At 37.3% G+C, this 21,792-nt stretch overlaps 4 protein-coding genes and 1 pseudogene across 4 annotated transcripts; 2 read left to right on the forward strand and 3 right to left on the reverse strand.

Moving 5' to 3' along the window:
- The first annotated feature begins 4,927 nt into the window (after positions 1-4,927).
- On the forward strand, positions 4,928-10,112 carry LOC116127600 (annotated as a pseudogene).
- Positions 10,113-11,014: 902 nt separating this feature from the next.
- Positions 11,015-12,781, forward strand: LOC116127644 (aldose 1-epimerase). The gene is made up of 5 exons (XM_031413290.1): positions 11,015-11,254; positions 11,349-11,398; positions 11,512-11,635; positions 11,728-11,826; positions 11,918-12,781. The coding sequence occupies exons 1-5, from the start codon at positions 11,068-11,070 to the stop codon at positions 12,535-12,537; spliced, it is 1,080 nt and encodes a 359-aa protein (XP_031269150.1). The 5' UTR covers positions 11,015-11,067; the 3' UTR covers positions 12,538-12,781.
- A 1,039-nt stretch (positions 12,782-13,820) lies between these two features.
- On the reverse strand, positions 13,821-14,456 carry LOC116127499 (RING-H2 finger protein ATL78-like). Its single transcript, XM_031413162.1, has one exon. It carries the CDS (start codon positions 14,454-14,456, stop codon positions 13,821-13,823), a length of 636 nt encoding a protein of 211 aa, XP_031269022.1.
- Positions 14,457-19,226: 4,770 nt separating this feature from the next.
- Positions 19,227-19,805, reverse strand: LOC116127501 (E3 ubiquitin-protein ligase Praja-1-like). The gene has a single exon (XM_031413164.1). The coding sequence runs from the start codon at positions 19,803-19,805 to the stop codon at positions 19,227-19,229; it is 579 nt and encodes a 192-aa protein (XP_031269024.1).
- A 1,299-nt stretch (positions 19,806-21,104) lies between these two features.
- On the reverse strand, positions 21,105-21,692 carry LOC116127502 (E3 ubiquitin-protein ligase RDUF1-like). Its single transcript, XM_031413165.1, has one exon. It carries the CDS (start codon positions 21,690-21,692, stop codon positions 21,105-21,107), a length of 588 nt encoding a protein of 195 aa, XP_031269025.1.
- Between the last annotated feature and the right edge of the window lie 100 nt (positions 21,693-21,792).

Here is a 21,792-nt window from a genome sequence, read left to right on the forward strand (position 1 = left end):
CATTAGGTCTTCGAGCCAGTGATTTGAGACGATAAGGTTGGAGCCTTAAGTAAACTAAGTCACCTGATTGAAATTGAACGTCTCTTCTCTTACCATCCACATAGGCCTTCATGGCACCCTGAGCTTGAGATAAATTGAGCTTTAATTCATCCAAAATGTGATTCCTTTCAATCATTTGCTGATCAATTGTCGCTACCACTGAGGCATGTTCGGAATATCTAAGAAGGACTAGGGGGTCCCTGCCATATAAGGCTCGAAAAGGAGACATGCCTGAGGACCGATTGAAGGTTGTGTTGAATCAGTATTCTGCCCAATTGAGCCACTTAGGCCACTGTTTTTGTTGCTGTCCCGTAAAGCAACGTAGGCAGGTCTCGAGATAACGGTTAACCACTTCTGATTGGCCGTCAGATTGAGGGTGATATGCGGTGCTCATATGTAGTTTCGTACCTGATTGTTTAAACATCTCGCCCCAAAAAAGGCTCATGAAGAGTCGATCTTGATCTGACACAATCGTTCGTGGGAACCCATGCAGTTTAACAATGTGCTGGATGAAAAGTTCAGCCACATGTGGTGCCGTGTAAGGGTGTTGAAGAGGTATAAAGTGGCTGAACTTGGTTAACCGGTCAACTACCACTAGTATTGTATCGACCCGTTGAGTTTTTGGTAGGCCGATGATGAAATCCATAGAAAGGTCCTCCCACACTTGGGTGGGTATTGGCAATGGTTGCAACAGTCTGGCTGGTTGAAGGTTGTCATACTTATTCTGTTGGCATGTAGCACAGTTGCAAACAAAGGTCTGGATATCAGTCTTCATACCTTCCCAATAGACAACTTGAGATAACCGTTTGTAGGTCCTGAAAATCCCCGAATGTCCACCCATGGGAGATGAGTGAAATTCCTGAAGGAGGAGTTGAACTTGTGGGCTGGTGCGAGGTAGCACTATTCTGTCATCATATAAAAGCTGGTGTCCCACCAAGTGGAAGTGTGGATGGCTGTTGGGATCCTTAATCAGGTCTTGGCAGATTTTGTTTAGCTTAGGATCCTGTTGAATAGCTTCTTCCCATTCGTTACGGTTGCCAAAGTAACAAGTAGAGAGAGAATTGCATTCCACCCCATCAATATGTCTGGATAAGGCATCTGCAGCCCTATTTTCCAATCCCGGTTTATATTGTATCTCATAGTCCAGTCCCAGCAGTTTGATTATCCATTTCTGTTGGTCTTCGCCGTGTAGTCTTTGGTCATTTAAGTAACGGAGGCTGCGCTGGTTCGTTCGGATGATGAAATGCCTACCCAAAAGATAGTGTTTCCACTTCTGGACTGCGAAAACAATTGCCATCAACTCTCGCTCATAAACGAACTTGGCTTGGGACCTTAGTGATAAGCCTTGGCTGATGAAGGCTAGTGGTCGCCCTTCTTGCATCAGAACTGCTCCCAAACCTAACCCCGAAGCATCTATTTCAACAACAAAAGTTTTAGTAAAATCAGGCATAGCAAGAACTGGTACCGTAGTCATTACCCTTTTTAATTCGTTGAATGCAGTTTGTGAGGATTCGGTCTAACTGAAGGAATTTTTGCAAACTAACACGGTGAGAGGTTTTGCTAGTGTGCCGTATCCTTGAACAAACTTTCGGTAATATCCTGTTAATCCGAGAAACCCCCTTAAAGCTTTAATGTCTTTAGGTGTCGGCCATGCTAGAATACATTCAATTTTCGCTGGGTCAACAGCCACTCCCTCTGAGGAAATAATGTGGCCCAAATATTCCAACCGTGATTGGGCGAATGTACACTTCTTTTGGTTCACTACCAATTGATGCTGCCTTAAGATTTGAAAAGTGTGACTCAAGTGACCTTCATGGGCTGTGATATTAGGACTATAAACCAAGATGTCGTCGAAGAAAACCAGGAGGAATCGCCGTAGGTACGGTTTGAAAATATCATTCATGAGAGCTTGAAAGGTAGAAGGGGCATTAGATAGTCCGAAAGGCATTATCAGAAATTCGTAGTGGCCCTCATGGGTGTGAAAAGCGGTCTTGTGGGTGTCTTCTTCTTTGACCCGAATCTGATGGTAACCCGATTTAAGATCCAACTTAGTAAACACCGAAGCTCCTCCCAACTCGTCGAATAACTCATCGACCGTGGGTATTGGAAATTTATCGGGCACTATAATCTTGTTCAAGGCCCTGTAATCCACACAAAATCGCCAGCCACCATCCTTTTTCTTCACTAGTAACACCGGACTCGAGAACAGACTTTTGCTTGGTTTGATAATCTCGGAAACCAACATGTCTCGGACAATACTCTCAATCTCATTCTTTAAATAGTAGGGATACCTGTAGGGTCTGATATTAGGCGGTTGACTTCCCCTTGTCAGTCTGATGCATGTATCCTACTTGGTGGTAACCCAGGTGGGGGTTCAAACAAATCTTGATGCTGCTGTAACAGACTCTTAACCAACTCTGAATGGTCTGGTTCTTGTATTAATTGCGTCTGCATATGTCCGAACTCGATGTAGTATCCTGATCCTTCGGTTTGTAGTGTTTTCAGCATCCCTTTAAGTGACACCATAGTTTTGCACAAAGTTGGATCTCCCCTAAGTGTGACCGTGGTGCCCGCACAGTGAAACCTCATTACCAACTTCTTCCAATCTGTGGTTGTTTCTCCCAATGTTTCTAGCCAAGCTATACCCAAAATGACGTCGGCACTACTTATCTCAAACGGAAAAAAATTATGTATTATGTCAACACCCTACAAACTCAGACACACCCCCTTACATTCTCCCTGGCAGCCGACGTTATAGCCATCACCAACCCTCACTCCGAATGTTTTCGTTGCTGTTACTGGAATCTGGAGTTCCTCCACCAAGTCCCTGTTTATGAAGTTATGCGATGCCCCACTGTCAATCAAAATTATAACCTCCCTACCTGTAATTTCTCCGCTTAACTTCATCGTTTTAGGCCTATTAATTCCAATCACAGAACTGATTGATAACTCAGCTTCCTTGGGAACTTCTTCTTCCAACATTTCCTCTTCATTAATTGTTTCCTCCTCTTTATTTTCCTCTTCATCAACTAGGAGCACTTGGAACTGCTTTTCCCCACATCTATGCCCCGGAGAATATCTTACATCACATCTATTACAGAGGCCCTTCTCTCTCTTCCTTTGTATCTCATATTTCGTCAACTTTTTGAACGGAAAATCTTGTCGGAAAGTGTGGTTCCTACTACTGCCTGACGATGCTGACCCAGAGTTGCCGTAGTTCTCAGATGGAAGTCTGCGGTTGAAGGCTGAGGTTTGAGAAGTCACGTGGTTTTGGGGAGTTTGGTTTGCAAATCTGGAGGGTGAAAGAATTGAATTGGAATTCGGGAATTTTGCGTTTTTGTCAAGTTTAATTGAGTTAGAATTGGGTTTGGGTAAGTTGAAATTGGGCTTGGATAAGTAATTGATATGGCCTTGTTTTACAGTTCGGGCCAGGCCCACTTGGGCTTCTTCTAAGGCCCAGTTTCTCTCCTCAACTCATTGGGCCATCAACGCAACCTGGGTCAAGGAATCGGGTTGGGTCATGAGATCTGGCTACTGTAATTTGATTTCAGCGCGGATTTTTGGTTTAAGTCCATTGAGGTAGGCTGCCGTTAGCACTTATTCTCTCTCGCCGTGAGTCAAGGCCGTAACTTCTTCAAATTTCTAGTGAAACTCTAACACTGTTCCCTCATGACGCAATGACATCAACATCTCTAGTGGACCGACTTCCTGCGCTCCACTGAAATGCTGCAGCAATGCCACTTTGAAGGTTGGCCAGGACATCGGCGTCATTCGGGACTCTGTCCACTGGTACTAGTGGAGTGCTTCGCCTTCCATCAAAGGGCAGTTGACGAAACTCTGTGCTCGTCGACTACCTGGTTGATCGCAAAATACCTTTCCACTCGGAAGATCCACCCGTATGGATCCTCGCCGGAGAAGAGAGGAAGCTCCAGTTTTTGGCCTCCCCAGTCTCGGCGATGCCACCCCTATCTGTCTTGGTTTGACCCTTCGCCACCGTGGTCCTCCCCTGAGCCTCCTTGTTCCCTGAAATGTCGTTGTCCAGTTCGGCCTCCTCTGTCTGGATTGGTTTCGTCAGACACGTTTCTACGTCGTTCTTCCTCTTCCTCATCTTTCCTTCTCATCCAGTTTTGCATATCCATCAGAATCTCTCTCATCGAGTTCACTGTTTCTGTCACCTTGGCTACATCCCTCTGAACCACCGTTACCTCCTTTTCAACACCTTCGATCCTGCCCTCCATTCGAGTGCCAACCATACCCCAGCACCGTGTGCTCTGATACCAGTTGATGAAACCCAACACCGTCACAGATCTCTTCTCAACTTACACGCAACACACACAACTCAAATGCAACAATAAAATATAACCAAGCACACGTTCAGCAATATTCCAGTATCAAATCCAACCACAGCTCAAAATAATGGAAAATGCTATATTGATAATGATAAAGAGTTAAGGAAACAATAGGTTGTTTGAATGAAACAGTAAACAAAAAAACACCAGCTGGTCTTCGAGGGCCAGCACCTCCCACTCTCAATTCATGAAACAACAAAAACGATATCTTCCTCTGTGGTACCACTACTCCTTTATTCTGACACTAAATCCTAACTAACAGGACACCTGTCTTTGGTGATTTACCGCTTTTGCCCTTGCCTTCCCTTGCCTGTCCTACGTGAGTACCAGCTGTGTATTTCGGGTCCATCAATGTTGCACATTGTTGGACTTCTACGTGGGGAGTATGAATTTGACACTGTTTGGCTGTACTTGTAAACAATAATTTTTCTTTATTCTTCCTCTTCTATTCCACTTTCAGGATTCAGATTATTTTGTATTCTGCTTTTCTATTCAACCTATTTCTTTACCCACCTTCAGGGTTCAGATTATCATCTATTCATTTGCATGAAACAATCAAAAATAATTCACTGACATGTAAGATTCTTGTATTTTAGGTATCGAATGCCTACCTTCGCACTCTGCTAGGGCCTGTGCACAAATGCTTTTTGAATTTGTCAAGAAATGCCCAAAACCGAAACCCAGAAGGGTGGATTTGTCATCTATTATCGGCACCTGTCTTTACATGGGTTGTCCTACAGCTATTCCTGTAAGTATGAAACAGTTCATTTGTATAAGGACATATTTTTCTTTAGGGATCATAAGTGTTAAGGCTAGATCAAGTGGATATTTGTTAGTATCTGACGTATCAATGTTTCTTGGCTGTTCTGTTAAAGACCATAAACTAATAAAGATTTTTCTGAGTAATCACACTTGATTATAAATGTAAAGTAATTTGATGATCCTTTCTGTGTAGTGATGATCATAATTTGAATTATTTGTATTGTAAATTCAAACAATCCTATAGGAATGCTATAGTAATAAGTACTATCAGAACAGTGTAATACATTCATATAAAAATACTTCAAATGAATGTATCTAGTAGAATTGTTCTTTTAAGTTATCATTTACAAAAAGCTTAACTTGATAGGTAAGAAACCTATTAATATTTAAACTTAGCATGCCCTCAAGTTTGTAAGGCATGTGGATCCATACAACTCATGTATGATGACAAGAAAACATAATACAATAATATTATACTTACAAAGAAATTTTACAAAGATTTCCATATAAAGTGAGTGGCCAAAAATGAATGGAAGTAAACAAAAAGTCAAACTCATTAAATTACTATTCATTCATTTTTGTCACATCACTTTGTATGGAGATCTTTGTAAGTGTAGTATTACTCAAAATATATAATTCAAGTAATAGGAAGAATTCAAATAAGACCACTTGGTCAACCTGGCTTGAATCATTCTTACTTATTACTAAACTAGAGGCTTAAGCTCATAAGTAAGGGCCAACAAGAAAATTTAAACTATGTTGATCTCAGTTTTACAGCTCCTTACATGTCAAAGATTTAAATTCAGTTACACCATCTCATAGGTGTTTAATGTTGTATCTGATAGTTTCTCAAGTTAAATGCTCATATAATTTCTTCCTGTAGGTGGTCTTGACAGCTTGGTATATGAGAAACAGCAGAAACTGGATTATGATGAAAATGCATGGACTGGGTGATGGACCTTATTGGATGATTTCATGCTTATTTTTTGTCATATCAGCAGGTACATGCTATGCTTTGTGATATTGGCTCAGTCATAGGTAACGATCCAGCTAGCAATTATATATTTGTTTCATCTTTGAGTCAATTAATTTCATGTGATTGACTTGCAGGGTTGAGATTCTTCACACTCAATTATACAGCATCCAGTTTGTGTTTTATTTTATCTATATAAACCTGCAAATTTCTCTGGCCTTCATTAGCTGTGCTGTTTTCAAATGTGAAGACCGCTGCAGGTTTGTGCAAACTTTTTATATATTAGAGTAGGGTTAAATTCAATTTTGTTGTTATCTGTGAAATAATTTTCATTCTGTGAATGAAAATTTGAATGAGTGCAGTTGTCGGATACATATGCATTTTTGGAACTGGCCTCTTGGGTTCCTTTCTTTTCAGGTCTTTGTTCAAGATCAATCATTTCAAGTAAGTTAAAATGCAAAATGAAGTTATTCTCTCGTCTGTTTTCTGTTTGTTTGAACATGAATGGTATCACTCGTCATGTGATATTTCTCTTTCTGTAGGAGGCTGGTCATTGTAATGGAGTTATATCCTGGCTTCTCTCTTTATCGTGGGTTATATGAATTTGGCAATATTCCTTTAGGGGTCACTACATGGGGATTGATGGTATGAGGTGGGCAGATTTGGCTGACAGAGAAATGGGATGAGAGAGATCTTGATTATCAGTTTGATTGAGTGGGTGGTGGTGCTTGCATCGCTTATTATATAGATAAAATGTGTCATCTGGAAGTGCAAAAGGTCCTATGTTTTTCTTGCAAAACTTTAAGAAGAAACCTCATTCATCTACTCAGAGGCTGCTTTGGGAGGCAGGGATCTAAAGTCTTTGTTGAAATAGACAAACCTGATGTCGTTCAGGAGGTAGCTTTTCTTGTTTCTTGTTGAGTTACTTTATCTCCTTTACTGGTACAGGTTTCTGAAGAGTGTTGATAAGTCCTTGATATATGGACCAGCAAGTTGTTCTGTCAAAAAACATTGATTTATCTTTTGCATCCACAAAGTAAACATATTGTCTGAAGTAGTGATCCATCAGAAAAGATTTAAACTATCAACTCTAAAAAGCAATTCCATGATTTTTTTCGCTCTATCTTAGGGTTTGTTCCACATCAAATGCTTCTCCCCTTAAATATTCGAAACAGAAATTTTGCTGTAATTTATTATGGAATAAGAAATTTGTTGATGGGCTCTAGTGTGGTTCTACTGCTTGTAAATGCTGTGGGGGGCCTAGTATCAGTAACAAAATTTTGCTGCTTATACTTATATAAATCTATCAATTTCTTATTTTGGGTCTTCATTGGTGTGATCGCCAGTTCTTCTATAATTCTAATTTTGCTCATCTTTTACTGTCCAGAGAGAGAAGGTGAGCAGTTGCTGCTTGAACCTAGCACAAGCTATGCAGTCATCGTTGATAACCTTAGAAAGATATACCCTGGAAGGGATGGTAATCCTGAAAAATTGGCAGTAAAAGGGTATCTCTTGCTTTACCTTCAGGGGAGTGTTTTGGCATGCTTGGTCCTAATGGCGCTGGCAAAACCTTTTTTATGGTATGGTAAGTATAATATACACTTTGTGCTCCCCAAGATAAACATGGTTGGATATTCCCTTTACTACTCTTTGGGACCAAATACAGGGCAAGGCTCTTAGGACCCAGAAATAAGGAGAAATACTGAAATAATGGAAAAATCTCAGAATGGGCTTCTGTAAGCATAAAAAATCTTTTGGTTCTATACAGAGCTGTTTACTGTCAAAACATTCTTAGCCACTTAATTGCTTCTAGAAGTGTGTATCTACTTTATTGGAGAAGTTTTGCTTGTTGTGGACTCTTCTTGCATCTTCAGAAATAAATATTTGCTGTGCTTCTGCAAAATTGAAGATTTATTTTTTGTAACAGATGATTGGGATCACAAAGCCAACCTCTGGAGCAGCATTTGTTCAGGGTTTTGACATACAGACTGAAATGGATACAATATATACCAGCATTGGTGTATGCCCTCAGGAAGAGTAAGCTAGAAATCTTTTCCTTCTATGCAGAAGAATTCTTATCATCCTGTACAAATGTTGAAATATTTTGACATTTCATTGCATTTACTGGACAATTTAGCCTGCTGTGGGAAAACCTAACAGGAAGAGAGCACTTACTATTTTACGGCAGACTTAAGACCTCAAAGGTTCTGCCTTGAAACAAGTAAGTCCGTTTTATCATTTACTTTGACCTTTATTTTTGGATAACTGGTACTTGCATCAGGATTTGTAGTTGGAATTTAATATAAACCTGTACTTCTTCTATTTTTGTGCTTTCCCTATGGAAGTTGAATAATTTTAAATAATCTAAACTATTATGGTTTAGAAACAAGGAGCAGTTATAGTACAGTAAATTTGTACCAAAGAAGTATGTGGGAGTTAATCCGAAAGTAAATCTGCATCTTTGCATATATCTGTCTAGCGCTCCATCAAAATTTAACGCAAAGATCAATCTTATGTTGGAGGTGGGGATGAAGATAAAAGGCAATACTCTTTTGCTAGCAATGTTCACCAAGTAATAACTTTTACTCTCTTCTCTGTTCCTATTTGTTTCCGTAGGCAGTAGAAGAATCCCTCAAGAGTGTAACCTGTTTCATGAGGGGGTTGCCGACAAAAAAGCTGGGAAATACAGTGGAGGTATGAAGAGGAGGCTGAGTGTTGCCATTCAATGATAGGGGATCCCAAAGTATGTCACGTCTCCTTCAATGTTTTTGTAAGACTGAGAACTCTTGGATAATTGTATCTACAACGCTACTTGGCTAATCATTCAAAATTTCACAAGGTTGTTATATGGATGAGCCCAGTACCGGACTAGACCCAGCTTCAAGGAATATTTATGGATGTTGTGAAGCGTGCAAAACAAGGCCGTGCAATTATTCTCACCAGTACTCTCTCTCTCTCTCTCTCTCACACCACACAAACACCCATTTACAATCATCAAAACATAAGTCTATCTCCCTTTCTTTTATAGTTCATGGACGCTAGTTAGGTTGTCACTCTTCATCATATATGTTGACAGCAGAACTAGAAGATTTTCCCATCAGTATAATTGATAAACTTGCTTGAGTTTTCAGCCCATTCTATGGAGGAGGCAGAGGCCCTATGTGACCGTAGGAATTTTTGTAGATGGCAGCTTGCAATGCTGGAAACCCAAAAGAGGATACTAAAACAATCTATTGTATTTGTAGGTACAACTCATAGAATGGAACGTCTTTTGCATGATGAGCTGACTTACGAATTGGAGACTTTTTCAATATGGTTCTCAAGTTGCAGCTCATTATTGCATGAAGTTTTATGACACTGAAAATCCACAGTGCCAGTTTATTCCTTAGGACTTTGAGCTTACTAGATAGTCTTCTGTGTTATTTGAGAGCGGTTTTCGCTTTAATTATTAAACAAATAGTTTATTCATTCATGGTACTGACTTCGAAATAATAGGTATTTGACAGTTAAGGGCTAGATATGGAGGATCATATGGTTCACAATGACAACATCCGCGGATCATGAGGCAGAAGTGGAGAGTATGATAAAGCATCTCTCCCCAAGCGCTACTAAGATATACCAAATATCTGGAACCCAAAAGTTTGACTTCCGAAACATGAAGTTCGGATTGCAGATGTATTCCAAGCTGTTGGGATGCCAAGCGCAGGTTCACCGTTTTTGCTTGGGGTTGGCTGATACCACTCTGGAGGATGTCTTCATCAAGGTTGCACGCAGCGCCCAGGCGTTTAACGATCTGTCTGATTTGTCACATAATATTAGATTATCTTGAGCTGCTTCATAGTATGGATCATATCAGTTTTTGGGATGACAGCATTACTCTAGTGGCTTGTACATTCTTGAAATTGTAGGTTTGAAAATGTAATAACAAATATGATGGAAATCTTTGTGATTAGTTGCCAATTTCATCTAGCAATATTTGTTCGTATTCATTTGGTGTATATATTCTTGGTGTTGACAGGATATTGTCAAATTTACAACCCAAACAAATGGTTGCCTAGACCTGTATCAACCATGAGAGTTTGAATATTCTTAGCCCTGAAGAAATTGTTAAACCATGGAAAAACAACTAAACCAAATTCAAACTGATGTTTTGACAAATTTGTATCAGAGCTTCTACGATGACCATGAAATCATAAAAGTCTTGTGTCAAACTCTGAATTTCAGAGTCAGATGATAAAATATTAAATAGAAGATACTTATCCTTCAATACGTAATTGGGCAGCAAAATTTGAAGAAAAAATCCAATCTATCCCATTAGTAATTATTTCCTTGTAGTCTGAGAGATCGAATTGATTTTTTTCCTAATTAAATATTATTTAGATGTTTTTAAGAGATAAGTTATTATATATATATATATAATATATATATATATATATATTATATATATATATATATATATAAAACAATCATACAAATTATTACTATAAAATGACACCGTAAACTTTGTATGATGATTAATTAATCATCTATTAATTATTAAGTTATCTGCAATTCAAAATCAACCAATCACATTAAAAATACCGGTTTATATATATATAAAGTTTATAGAAAAGTTTACATAATTAAAACCCATAACAATTTCCATTTCATTGAAGCAAATAAATTAAGAAATAGTTGTTACCTAGAAGAGAATATTTAGTATTGAATAATTCATTAATATAATATTAAATTATTCTCATCTAAATAAGAAGATAGAGAAGGAAAGAACAACAAAATTCGGTAGTGACACATAATAAGGTTTACCTTTTCAAAATTTATCATATCAAAAGACTCGTACTTTTTGTTTAAACATCTTCTCTTTCCTATCTTTTCTATATTACATCCTTATCCTCTTCCAACTCTCTCTGTACATTTATATTATATATATATCCATGCTCATTTACAATGGCTAAGATACATACAATGGCCAAGTTACATTTGTTTTGTAGTTTTGTGTTGCTGGCTTTGGCTTTTGCTGGTGCCAACAGCTGTGAGAAAGTTGGTGTTTATCAACTCAAGAGAGGAGATTTCTCTTTGAAGTTCACTAACTATGGTGCTACTATGCTTTCTGTCATCGTACCTGATAAAAATGGTCTGTTTTTTACTGCATATTTTGCTTTAATTTTGTTAACAGCATGATTAAGTTTGCTGATCTTTTCATTTGCTTTTTTTATATTATATATCAGGAAAGTTAGCCGATGTTGCTCTGGCATTTGATTCACTTGAGGACTACAAGGTTTGATACTCTTCAATTAATCTAATGACTTGGGTTGAGATCGGAACAGATTTTAAGTTTAATCTAGCAACAATATGTCTAATTAGAGCCAGTAAATTATATTATTTTGGCAGAATGATACATGTTACTTTGGAGCCATTGTTGGACGTGTAGCCAACAGAATTGGAAAGGCTCAATTTACTTTGAATGGCACTCGCTATCAACTGGTTAATAATGATGGAGATAACTTGCTTCATGGTATTTTTACAGTTATATTCATTAATTCAATTATTTTCTGAATATCATTATATTTATTTCGATTTTCAATTCATTTTTGTTAAATATATCAGGAGGACGCAGAGGATTTAGTGATGTTATATGGACAGTAGAGAGTTACAAAGAAGATAGCCACATAACTTTCACTTATGAGAGCTTTGATGGTGAACAAGGTGAAAACAATTTTAATTAAAAATCTATGATCGATCCATGGACATTTCTAAATCTTGTTATAATTCGGGGTTTTTTTGATAAATTTTACAGGTTTTCCTGGTGATGTTGCTGTTTCAGTGACTTACATGTTCATAGAATCAAACAAGTTAGCTGTTAACATGAAAGCTAAGGCACTCAACAAACCCACTCCAGTGAATTTAGCCCTGCATACTTACTGGAATCTTGGTGGCCATGACAGCGGTGACATTTTTTCACACAAAATCCAACTCTTTGGATCACATATCACCCCAGTTGATGATGATCTCATTCCAACTGGTAAAATTACTCCTGTTAAAGGAACTCCCTATGATTTCCTCGATGCTCGTGAGATCGGTAGCAAATTCAAGGAGCTACCTGGTGGATATGACATTAACTATGTGCTAGACAATCCATATCCTAACCACCTAAAAAGGGTAGCTGTGGTGAAGGAAAATGTGTCAGGGAGGAAAATGGAGCTGTGGACTAATCAGCCTGGTGTACAGTTTTATACAAGTAACATGTTGGGGCATCTGAAGGGGAAAGGTGGATTTGTTTACTCAAATTATGCAGGACTTTGCTTGGAGACTCAAGGATTCCCAGATTCAGTGAATCATCCCAATTTCCCTTCTCAGATTGTACATCCTGGAGAGACTTATGAGCATGTTATGGTTTATAGGTTCACTGCTAATTAGCTATTCGTATAAACCTAGGTACATGGTGCATTTATAACAATTTTTTTTCTTTAATTTTGCTGGCTTAGCCAAAAATAGGTTCTGATGCTACTTCTGTTTTTGGTATTCGATGAATTGAAATTTCCCCTTGATGCAAGTTCTGCTGTATATTTGCCTCCAATCTAGTTGTTCGAATATCAATAATTCAATAGGTGAGATTCATGAAGTTAATTGAAAGTCATTATTTCTGTGTTTTGATACATCAGTCAAGAGAGTTATCTAACAAGACAAAGTTCTTTAATACATAAAAGAGGTTTTTCTACCTGAAAGCTCTGCCTCTATCTTCAGTAACCTACCTATTTTCCAACAAGTTACACATTTTTCTGATATCACAAAGGGTTTGAAAATATGCAAGCATCTTTTCATGCGCAGCCTTGGCTTTGATGCCATCTAAAGTGATGCTTTGTAAAAGCAGGAGAGCTGAAATTCAGAGGTCTTGGTGGTTCCAAAAGAAGGATCTATGGGCTATGGGTCCCCAAGGCCACCTTATGTTTCAAATCAAAAGGTTAGGTATGCCAAATATCTTTAGGTGGGTTAAATAAATGAATGGACCTTCCACTACACAAGCAAAGAATATATTCTGGTTTGATTGGTTTTGTTAATACTCTTATAAAAATATTACACCAAACTTACATATATCTACTTGTTCAACAACTAGTTTGGTCACAAATTATGATGAGTAGAATGTCTGTAAGTAAGCGCTAGAATGCTGAGTTTTTACTTCCCATAAGATTATTTATCTAACTTTTAAACTTGTAACCAATTGCGTTATTTACTTCATAAATAAAGAAGAAATTTTTTTTCTTTTTCCTTTTTTCTTTTTTTGGGTAATCGAGACGTCTAACTTAGTTTGCGCGTACCTTAATTAATCCTTGAGGTTCATTGAACACCCTACAAGCCTCATGAAGTAAAGTTTTTTTTTCTCTTTTTTTCGATAACTGGGGTATCCGGGTCAGTTTGCACGCACCTCAATTAATCTTCAAGGTCCATTGAACACCCTACAAGTCCAAAGGACCAGGTAAGCTACAATGTTATTGTGATAGGTAACCCCAATATTTAAATCCAAGAACTTAAGAAAAGAAGCAAACCTGCTTGATCAACAAGCTAACCCAAAGGGGTTTTGAAGAAGGAAGAAGTTCCTGATTAATTTAGAAAAGAGAATTTCAAAACTGTGCAAAACAATCTCAGCTTTTGTATTATCAAATGCTACTCTTGATCAACTAACTTGATCAACAAATTACAAATTAACTAAAGGTTAAACTTGAAAGACTATTCTCGGTAGACGAAGGCATTTGAAACCGGCATAACGGGCAAAGATTACTCTTCTCCAACCAATTCACAATGCAGTCTTGATGATACACATGAGAGCAAGGCATGCATGTAGCTTCTGATCCAATGGAAATCTCCTCCAAACATATCACACACTGCTTTGAAAACCCTACAATTTTAGTTCTTTTGAGCGCCTCGATTGAAGACTGACTTGCCGGCACCGGATGGACAACTTGATCGTTGATGGATCTTGTAGCAGCGTCAGAAATCGCATCTTCTTCACAAATTTCAGCCTTGATGATCACAACTAGAGGAATAACATTCAAGTCTTGGCTGACAATTGAACGTGCGTAGTCAATAATCCTGAATATCATATCAGAATGAGCGTAAAAGGGTACGTTCATCTCTGAGAGCTTGGAAGATATTGCAGACCATGTTGATCTGTCATGCAATAAATGTTGCTGTGACAGCACCAGGTTTGTGTATATGGTTAAGTTGTCAATGGCGTATAAAAAATCAATTAAGAAGGAGGTTTCATCTGAGAAACTGTCATCATCAGGTACGAAATCTTGAGGCTCATAAATGTTACAGCGAAAAACAACAGTAGACATGATGGAAAAGACTTACCTGTTGAAGAAGTGAGAGTGGAAAGTGAAAGAAGAGATCAGATTGATTTCTTGAAGAAGGGAGAAGGAAAGAAGATAGTAATGTCGCTGTTGGGGAAGGTAACAAGAATGAATATATAGAGAAACCCGTTAAGTAATTAAATGTGATAATTGAAGTAGGATTAGGAATATATACAAATCCAGACGGCGTTAGGAAGAGAGTGACTTTGAAGCTAAAAGAGGAGTTGTTTATGGTGGTTGAAGTTTCTAAATTTATGATGTCCTCAGCGGACTGGGAAATTAGTATCTTTAATCTTTGTAATGACTTTGTGTTACAAGAAAACTCTTCCTCTTCAAGTTTTTGTTAAATCATTAAGTTAGAATTTTTTTTTTTTTTTTTTCTCTGGTTAAGTGATAGTTAAACGATAGAAGAAGACAACCACCATTGGGTGGTTTGAGAGTAAAATAGTAAAAAAAGATTTTATGAACTCTTGAATTCAAGTTCCCATAGACTCTAATAGAGGTATCCACTGAGAAGCTTATCTGGTCCTCAATTTCAAAATTACGAGAAAATTAGTTAAATTGCCAGTAATATGAATAATTGAATCTATCATGAATTCTGTCTATTCAAGCTCAAATGCAACATATTAAGGGCATTTTAGTAGTCTCTTCATCGTTCTTGCTATGTCATCATTGTTTGTATTTAATTGTTAACTATCCTTATAATTCAGAATATTTAATTTCTGTTTCCTAATTAATTATAAAAAATTTCATGTATTTAATATCTTAGTCATAGAAACAGAAAGTTGTTATTCATTTTAATTATTTGTGCACCTCTCATTTTTTATAATTTTCTTTTAACAAGAATACTCAATTAGAGAGTAAGTAATGAGGGGGCAAAAACTACTTTGGTTTAAATAAAATTTAAAGATATAATTTGAATTCGGATTAGTTATCATTTAAAGCAAGGTTTTAAAACCCGACCCCAAGTGAAACCCGACAAAATGGTCGGGTTTCGGGTTGACTGGTTGAACCGGTTTGACTAGCGAGTCAAACTGGGTGACGTCAACATATAAAAAGGTTTGAAATCCAGCAAAAACACCCTTAAAAATTACACATAAGCCCTACAAGTTTGAAATCCTACACAAACACCCAAATTACACTACCGGCGTTGACAACCTAGGCCAAATAGGGCCTTTTTCTGGCGTCGAAAACACACCCCATTACCACAAAAACTCTCCCCTCAGCCTCCTGACCAAAACTCATCTCACCCCACCCTTATTTGCCTCACCAATTAACAACAATAGTAGGTTGATGCCGCTGATTTATTTCTATGATTTTCAATCAGTTCACTCACCGAAAATCAACTTTGTCATCACCATTCAACTTACCAGTCATTCCTCTTCAAAAGCCCCAACATTCCACCACCCATTGGTTGCCGATCATCGTCCTAATTTTTAGGGTTTAAGATAAATAGTAAAATTTATAACCTAACCTGATGAAGTCTCCAAGTCTCGGTTCAATCGGCCAGGTTTTAAAACCATGATTTAAAGATCAAACACCAACCCACCTCTCAAATGATCTGATAACCTCAAAAATAAATCTTCTTAGGAATTCGTAACATCATTAGAAACACTTATATGAAAATGGTGACTATAGATAATAGTTTTATTTATTATATTAAGCAAATAATAATTATGCTTTTATTAGTTTTGTTAATACTCTTCGGGAGGTTTGGATCGAGGGTATATAAGATAACGGAGGTAATCTTATATACTCCGGTATTTGGTTTACAAGTAAAAAAATATTACAAGAATCTTTTATTGCAAATAGAAATAGTGTTTAATGTTGGTAATATTAGGGGTAATCCAATAAACCGCCCCTTGCGGAATTAAAACATTACTAGGTAATCTTATTTTTTTTTTACATATTTCACCCTTAATTAAATACCATTTTAGATACAATTGCCTTCAAATGTCTATCAAATAACAATTACCCAACCCCCCTACATTTGAGAAATTAGCTAAAACACCTCAACCACAAAAAAGTTTAAAAGTTAACAAAATACCCCCAACCACCTAAAGATCACCGCCGGCCCATTAATCACCACCGCCGTCTACCAACATCAGTTGCGTAATGGTGCACAATCAGTGGGATCTGACTAGTAGTGCCCCGATAAGGCCTTTTCCGGCCATGGATCACAGATTCATGGCAAAAAACGACAAGATCTAGTGTTTATATGGTTGTTTCACGACCAAAGATGTGGTTGTAAAATAGCATGGCCAAAGATCTGGTCTTTTCATGGCTAGATCTATGGTTGTGAAACGACCACATCTTTGTCCATGAAATGGCCATAGATCTGGCCGTGAAACCCAGAAATGGCTTTGCTAAAGCACGGCCAGCCATATACAGCCAGTCATGCGCCATTTCGTCGACTGTCAGTAGCAGCCGACGGTAGTGGTTGGTTACCGGCAGTGGCTTGGGGTGGGTGAGGGTGATTTTACTATAAATTAAAGTTTTATATGGCCGAGGTGTCTTAGCAAAATTTCAAATATAGAGGGTTAAAAGAAATGATTCAAAAAATAGTAGAAAAAATTACCATTATATTAATATTTAAAAAGGAGGGCAATTTAGTAATTTATATAACATAACTAGTCATTTATCCTCCCAACCAAACATATTACTCACCAATTTATTCAAAGCAACCAAACACAATTTCTAAACAATCCTAGTAATCTTCAAGGTGATCAATCTTTCCGTTAATATAATATCCTCATATAATAAAAATATTATATGATCCAAACGCCCCCTTATAAATAAAACAGTATACCAAACTCCCAAACCTACCAGTTCAACAACTAGTAATGATGTAGAATAACAATAAGGGTGTGTTTGGTTCAAGGAATGTTGGATTATTGGGATTGTTATATTAATAGAAAGTTATTACCTTGAAGATTACTGGGAATCTTTAGGTTGCGTTTGGTTCAAGGTGATATAAGATTAATCCTGTAATCTTTGTTTAATTTTCAAGATTCCCTCGTTTGGTTGTCAAGTAATAAAATATTACGTGATCTTTTATATCAAATAGTGTTTGTTGTTGGTAATATTGGGAGTAATCAAATTACCTTCCCAATGGGTATTAATATAAGATTACAGAAGTAATCTTAATTTTGACCCTATTTTGCCCTTAATCTTTTATCTTATGACACATTTGACCTCATATGTCTACCAAATAACAATTACCCAGACCCCTTACATTTGAAAATATAGCTAAAACACCCCAACCACAAAAAATTTTAAAAGTTAACAAAATACCCCCAGTCACCCAAGACCACCATCGGCCACTAGCCACCATCGTTGGCCGCCGGTGAAAGTCGCCATATCGGGGCAAAACCGATGAGATCTTGCCAGTCATGTGTTGGTAAGGACGTTTTCGACCATGGATTTGTGATCCATGGCTGGAAACGACTAGATCTGGCCGTTTCACGGCCACATCTTCTGCCGTGAAATGGCCAGATCTAGCCATTTTTTACCATGGATCAAAGATCTTACTGACGCACGACTAGCCAAATCCGATTAGTCGTGCGCCATTACGGCGGCTGCCAACAATAGCTTGGAGTGGGTGGGGGTGATTTTATTACAAATTAAAGTTTTATATGGCTGGGTGTTTTGGCAAAATTTCAAATATAGAGGTTTACAAGAAATAATTTAAAAATAATAGAATAAAAAAATAATAATACTATTATTATTTAAAAAGGAGGATAATTTAGTAATCTACATAATATACCCACTCATTTATCCTCCCAACCAAATATATTATTATAACATACCCACCAATTTATTCCAACCAACCAAAAACATTTCTTTAAAGATTCCTTGGTAATCTATCTTTCCCGTAATACAACATTCCTTGAACAAAACACACCCTTAAGGAAATGTGTTTGGTTAGTTGGAATGAATTGGTGTGATGTTATATTAATATATTTGGTTGAGATAAATAAATTGATGGGTATGTTATTTAAATTACTAAATTGCCCTCATTTTAAGATATTAATATAATATTATTTTTTGAATAATTTTTTTAACCCCCAACATTTCAGATTTAGCTAAAACACCCCAACTTATATAAAACTTTAATTTGTAACAAAATCACCCTCACCCACCCCAAGCCACTACCGGCCGCCAGCCACCACCACGAGCCATTGCCTTCCGTCGCCGGAAGTTGCCGAAAATCGTTAAAAATCGCTAAGAGTTACCGACATGGCCGTTTCCGACCATATTGATGGCAAAAAACGGCCAAATGACCGTAGATCTGACCGGAAATGACTATATCTATTTTGGTCATTTCTGGCCAGATCTATTCCGATCATGGAGATTTGCTCCATTCCTTAAGTTTTTAGGTTCAAACCCTTGGAACCACCGACCAAAATAATATTATGACTTACCTAGTCCTTTAAGCTTATAGGGTGTTTATAACCCGATGATTAGTTGAGATGTGTGTAATGCTAACCCAGACACTCTAGTTACCAAAAAAAAAAAAAAAACACTAACCCATCTTTTGGATATATAATGAAAGCCCTAAAAAATAATCAATTGATTAAAGATATTAGTTATTTACTTCAATGTAGTAATACCATATATATAGATATATAAAGAAAGAAGTTCTGCAAGAATCAAATAGTAAAATAGGATGTGCAAAAATCATTCTAACTAGCTAATTAAATACATAATGAAAGATCATGCATCTTCTTCAAGCAGTTGAATTAAATCCTAACGTTACTTCAGCTGAAACCTACATAATGGGCAAACTTGCCTCTCGTTTAGCCAATTACCAATGCAATCACTATGAAAAACATGTGAACAAGGCATGCGCGTGGCCAGAGATCCAAACACAACTTCTTCCAAACAAATTATACATATAGATGGTTCTTTTAATGCTTCAACTTTAACTATCTCCAAAACTGATGGATCTGTCACCCCATAATCCCTAGGAAGTATCTGTACTGGTGTATCAACAAAAAACCCCATGTTAATATCCAAACTTGTGTAAAGATTATCGTCTGTCATTTCTTTAACAAAAATCAATATTTCGTCCACTAGAGATGCTTTAACAGGGATGGACATGGTAGAAAGCATAGCTTCAATGGTAGATTTGGACGCATCATTATTTATTAATCGATCTCGTTCCACCTCGAAGATTCTACGACTCTGAAGGGTGTGCACACTGTCATGTTCATCAAAACCAGGAGGTACAAATTTATGCCAGAGAAAAATCTTAAAGGAGAAATCATTTTGAGGTTTTCGCAATGGATCACCCGGGAATATTATGCAAAAATCTTTGTAGAGGTTTGACATCTTGTAAAAATTAAGTTAAACGGAAGTTTAACTGAAAACAATGGTGAAAATTAAGAACTGAAAGTCGAACAGTGGAAGAAGAGAGTAGATTGATTTCTTGAAGAAGTGAGAAAGATAGAAGTACGTAGTAATAATAGCATTAATGGTTGTGGCAGGTTATGCATATATAGAGAAACAATGTGATAATTGGAGTAGGATTAGTAGTATAAATCTTGACGCAGTTAGGGGGAGAGAGAGAGAGTTTGAAGCTAAAGGAGAAGAGTGTTATGGCGATTGAAGTTCCCAATTTCATGTATGTCCTTGGCGGAATAGGAAATTAGTGTCTCTATCTTTTGTAATGACTCGTCTTAAAACAGGACTCTTTCTTCAAGTCTTTGTTAAATTAATAAATTTGTCTACAGTTTGTTGAGCTTTACACCAATTTAGGTTTTTTTTTTTTTTTTTTTTTCTTTTATCTGGTTCAATGATAGTTAAACTCTACTAGAACATCAAAATCTGGACTTGCTTGGACATGAATTTACTTGCTTGCAGGCACCGTGTTTGGGTGGTCATCATCTTCAGGAACGTTCGGCAATCCATCGACAAATTTTGTAATGCAGACTCGCATATGCAACACCTTATTATTTGAATAGATATTGTTATTTGTCATCTCTCGAGCACATGTTAATATTTTATATCTACCATGACTGGTTTCGTAGGAATATTCATGGCGGAAAACATACCTTTTATTGTTGTTGTATGGCAAGTGTCGCCATCAATAATGGAAACTTTGTTTGCTCCAATGCAATTCCCCACGCCAAAGTGCGACGTTGGAATTAAGATATTACGTCGACGCCATCCCTCATTGGTGTTTAATAGAATTCTCCCCACGTATAAGGTACCGCTGGTGTATTGCATTTTCCCACCCACACCCCTGTATTGGCTTTGTGAAAGCTACCTCGACTCAATTCCAGCCCAGGGTGTCCCAACGCGAGTTGGTTGGCACCAGCTACTTTGAAATATCCCAACGTCTCTTGCAAGACGCGATACAGATGCAGGTTTTGGTCTGGCAGTCAAAGAGGTTTGTTCTCTTTCTTAAGTTCTTGGATTCAAATCTTGGAGTCACTTACCATAATAACATTATAGTTTACTTGACCATTTGAGCTTGTATAATGTTCATTAGATTAGTAGTTGTTTAATTAATTTCTACAAGAATCAAATAGTAAAATAGGATGTGGAAAAATCATTCAAACTAGCTAATTAAATACATAATGAAAGATCGATCCTGCATCTTCTTCAAGCAGTTAAATTAAACTAAAATCAGTTCAGCTGAAACCTACATAATGGACAAACTTCCCTCTGGTTTAGCCAGTTACCAATGCAATCACTATGAAAAACATGTGAACAAGGCATGCGCGTGGCCAGAGATCCAAACACAACTTCTTCCAAACAAATTACACATATAGATGGTTCTTTTGATGCTTCAACTTTAACTATCTCCAAAATTGATGAATCTGTCACCCCATAATCCCTAGGAAATATTTCTACTGGTGTATCAACAGACAACCCTATGTTAATATCCAAACTTGTGTGAAAATTATCGGCGGTCATTTCTTTAATATAAATCAATATTTCGTCCACTAGAGATGCTTTAACAGGGATGGACATGGTAGAAAGCATAGCTTTAATGGTAGACTTGGATGCATCATTATTTATTAATCGATCTCGTTCCACCTCGAATTTTCTGCGACTCTGAAAGATGTACTGTATGTCATGTTCATCGAAACCAGGAGGTACACACTTACGCCAGAGAAAAATCTTAAAGGAGAAGTTTGTGCTATTAAACTGAGGTTTTCGCAATGGATCACCCGAGAACATTTCGCAAAAATCTTTGCAGAGGTTTGACATCTTGTAAAAATTAAGTTTAGCGGAAGTTTAACTGAAAACAATGGTGGAAATTAAGAACTGAAAGTGGAACGGTGGAAGAAGTGAGAAAGATAGAAGTAGT

Source organism: Pistacia vera, unplaced genomic scaffold, assembly GCF_008641045.1.
Source record: "Pistacia vera cultivar Batoury unplaced genomic scaffold, PisVer_v2 Contig192, whole genome shotgun sequence".
NCBI classification, from domain to species: Eukaryota; Viridiplantae; Streptophyta; class Magnoliopsida; order Sapindales; family Anacardiaceae; genus Pistacia; species Pistacia vera.